The sequence below is a fragment of the Pteropus alecto genome, unplaced genomic scaffold (assembly GCF_000325575.1).
Source record: "Pteropus alecto unplaced genomic scaffold, ASM32557v1 scaffold124, whole genome shotgun sequence".
In the NCBI taxonomy this organism is placed as follows: Eukaryota; Metazoa; Chordata; class Mammalia; order Chiroptera; family Pteropodidae; genus Pteropus; species Pteropus alecto.
In genome coordinates this window covers 542868-546559 of record NW_006435779.1, presented here as the reverse complement: position 1 = coordinate 546559, position 3692 = coordinate 542868, and the positions used below count along the sequence as shown (strand labels likewise).

The 3692-nt window shown below is 49.3% G+C and overlaps 1 protein-coding gene across 1 annotated transcript in view; it reads right to left on the bottom strand.

Annotated features, from left to right (window-relative positions):
- The window catches only part of CFAP100 (cilia and flagella associated protein 100), a 45733-nt gene that overhangs the window by 25095 nt on the left and 16946 nt on the right, over positions 1-3692 (bottom strand). The window contains exon 4 of the mRNA XM_025046476.1: positions 1470-1570. Within this exon, the coding sequence (XP_024902244.1) occupies positions 1470-1570 (101 nt within the window). The remainder of the gene's footprint in view (positions 1-1469; positions 1571-3692) is intronic.

Here is a 3692-nt window from a genome sequence, read left to right as displayed (position 1 = left end):
TCTAAACAACACTGCTTAGGGAAAAACTAGCTTCGGAGGGATCCAGGAGGAGGCCACTAGTTTGCACATCCCTATATAATAATGTCACCAGAAAATGTCATCTACTAGAATCCCAGTGGCAGAAGGTCTGCATTTAGAACACATTGGGCGGCTGCTTGGGGTCAATGTGAGGTTGGGGGGCTCTGCTGGGTTGGGGGAAGAGTGTGAAATTGGGCACTGTGTTGGGGGAGAAGAGTGTGGAGTTGTGGGGTTCCGCTGGGGTGGAGGCAGGTGTGTGAGGTTGGGTGCTGTATTGCCTAGGGGTAGGAATGTGATGTTGGGGGTGCTTTTGGAGGAAGGCAGAGAAAGCCCAAAAACAGAGCCATGGTAGGAGAAGAAAATCCAATCCTGTACTAATGAGGAAAGAAGAAGATCTCCAAGTCAGGGTCAGAGAAAGCTTGTGTTTTCGGTGTCTTACATTCGGGTAAGTGTGAGCTCTTCAGTGTGGCTTTTTGTGAGCGCCTCCTTCCAGGGCATGAATGGGTGCACAGCATGGCAGGAGGCGGGGAAATATTGACGGATGGTGGCTCACACAGAGTTACTAGGCAGGAGGTACAGGGTGGGGCTGGAGTATGTGCATTTCCACCAGTGTCGCTGGTTACTGAATGAAGTTATAGTGGGAGCCACTGCTCTGCAGAATCTCAGATGCTGAGCCCTGAGTTGAGGTGGACAGAGTTAGCTCAGGAGGGAGCCTGGGACACTGGCCATGAAAGTATGACCAGAAACACACTGGCTAATTCCCAGGGAAGATGTGTACTGGGTGAGCCCTGCCTGAGCCTGGCTGCAGTGAGGCTTGCTTGCTCTGGCCGTGCTGTGGTGGTGGGAGAGGAGGATGTCTAGACACTTAGGCTCTTGGGATGGAGAGGCAAAAGAGACTATGCTGGAGTACAGAGAAGGTGCAGGCTGAGGGTCAGAGCTGGCCCTGGGACTCCCAGGCACTGCTGAGGGGCATGTATATGTGTATGTGCTCATGTGTACATGTCTGTGTTCATATCTGACCTCTAAAAATTCCAGTGAGGGGACTGTGCAAGGCCAGAGCAGTTGGGAGAGGGATCCCTACGGAAGGTGAGAGGATCCCTGAGGTCTGAGAGGGGCCTTGAAGGACAGAGAGATCCTCGGGAGGGAATGGAATTTCATGCAAGGGACAGCAGAAGCTAAGGTGTGGTGGCTGAGGCTGTGGCCACAGCAGCTCCAAGGAGCTCACCCTGACAAAGGCTCAAGCACAGTGGCGATGAAATTGGGTAAGATAGTGGAAAAGGTCAGAGACTTGAGAGCCAGGTAGAGTTTTGAGTTGGTTTTGTATGAAATGGTGAGTCATTTACTGTTCTAGAGTGAGAGAGTGACTTGAGGAAAATGTTCTACAGAAATCTGACTGCTGCTTATGTGAGGGAGGAAAGAGCTGGGGGCAGGCCTTGGTCCTAGATACTCACTGAGCGAGACTTATTCCGCTCCTGATCTCTGAGCAAGAAGAAATCCACATCCTCAGACATGTGAAAAGGATTAGCTGAACAGTCAGGAACAATCACAGACACTGGGGAGAGAAATACCTCATTAGAGAGATGAGCCAGCACTTCCGAGCCATGGTCTGTGCCTTTAGGGGCCCAGAGACCTCCTAGCCCAGCACAGAGAGCTTCCTTGAAAGCATGAGTGAGTGGCAAATGTTCTCTTGGATCCAGCTGTGTCTGAAATCCACCTCTGGACCTTCCAGCTCCATAAACTCACCTGTCTGGTTTAACCTAGTTGGAGTTGGGCTTCTGTCCCTGGCATCTGAAAGGGACCTTGTGAATAGCCCCTCCTGTGTCTCAGACATCTGCTATGTCCCAGGCCCTATGGCCTCTTTCATTTAAAGTCTCAGGAACCCCTACTTTGTAGAGGAGGGAAGCAAGAGCTTGCTGTTTTTAAGTGATGGTACCAGCTGATGAGGACCTGCTGACTCCAGAGCCGAGGCACTCAAGGCGAACATGTGTTGCCTTTGCAGGAATCTCCACGAGCCTCCCAGCAAGGCTGGGCTTGGGAATGGGTGAGGGTGATGTACCTGAGGCCTGGAGAGGTAGGGCAAGCATTTGGGGGCTACCAAGGACCCTAATTCTGCTGCTCCCACCCCCAGGGACTAAAAAGAGGTTCTTGTAGCTCATCTGAGAGGGTGTCAGGGAGGGCAGAAGCTAGAGGACACCAAACTTAAGTCTTAAAAATATGGCTGCTTTCTCCCCCTACCCTTGATTTAAAAGAAACATGTTTCAGTGGAAAAAACAAAACAGAACAAAAAATTCTTAAAAAAAAGAATGTAATAGCTTCTCCCCCCAAGATAGAGGCTCTGTTCATTCCTCTGGCGACCAAATCAAAGTTGTGATGGAAACAAGGAGCAGAAGCAAGGAAAAATTGCCTGGGATCTAGGTGAACAAGCCATACAACTACGGAGAAATCCAAGAAAGCTCCCTGCAATGGCAGAAGGTAGGACGGGGCGAGGACGCAGGGCTGCCAGGTCCCAAGCAGCTGAGTGAGACGGAGGCTGCGGCAGTGGCAGAGCCTCTTAAAGGCGCCGCATCCACTAGCGGATTTTCGTGGTGACAGACCTGCTTGCTTGCTCTAAGCACCAGTGCCCAATTGGCTGTGCGCAGGGAGCATTGTTGGAGTGAGGGCCACGGTGAGACTCGCTAGGTACAGAAGTGCCGGCAGTATCCATCATTCCCTGTTGAGCCCTACCCACTACCAGTGCGGCCGACACAGTGCCGCCATTGCTGTGACATCATCAAACTGGATAACAGAGGTCGCTCCTCCCAGAGGATTCCCTGAAACCCCGCCTCCCCCAACTCGTGGCCCCACCCAAGCCACATCCAAGTGTATCCTCAGCGAGTCAGGTGCTTCTTGCTGAGACTCACGTTGGTAGAGGCAGCTGGCCTCGGTTTCTGGTGTGATCTTTTGAGGCAACTATAAGCACAGCATCTGTGGATTGCTTGCTGAATTTTAACAGGCGGCCCCAGAGGGGTAGAGGCTTGAGCTAAATTTGGCCTGCAGTTGAACTCCTCTCAGGACTGTGCCACTGGACACCTACTTCACAAACCCACACTAATAAGACAGGGATACTTAGGAGCTTTGCTTTGTGCATAGAAACAGATGTGGAAAGGCAACCAAAATGGGAGGACAAAGCAGCAGAAACCATATGAGAGAACAGAACAGAGATCCAGATATAATGAAGTCAAGTAATCTAACAGATGCAGAGTTCAAAACACTACTTATAAAGATGCTCAGTGAACTTTTGGGAAGTGTAGAGAACTCTAACAAAGTTATAAAAATGGAAATGGAAATTATAAAAGGGAAACAGTCTGAAATGGAGAACACATTATCTTAGACGAGAAGTATATTAAATGGAATAAACAAAGGAATAAACAAAGTGAATAAAGAAGAGGATCAAATGCCTTATCTAGTATCTAGAGGATAGGAAAGCCAATCAGGATACTCAATCATAATGGCAAGAAACAAGATGCCAAGACTATAAAAATAATTTAAGGAGGATATGGAACACTATTAAGGCTCCAAATATTCATCTGTTGGTGTAACAGAAGAAAATCAAGATGTTGAACAGCTGTTTGAAGAAAGAATGATGGAAAACTTCCCTAACCTGGTGAAGGAAATGGACATAAAACCCCAGGAGG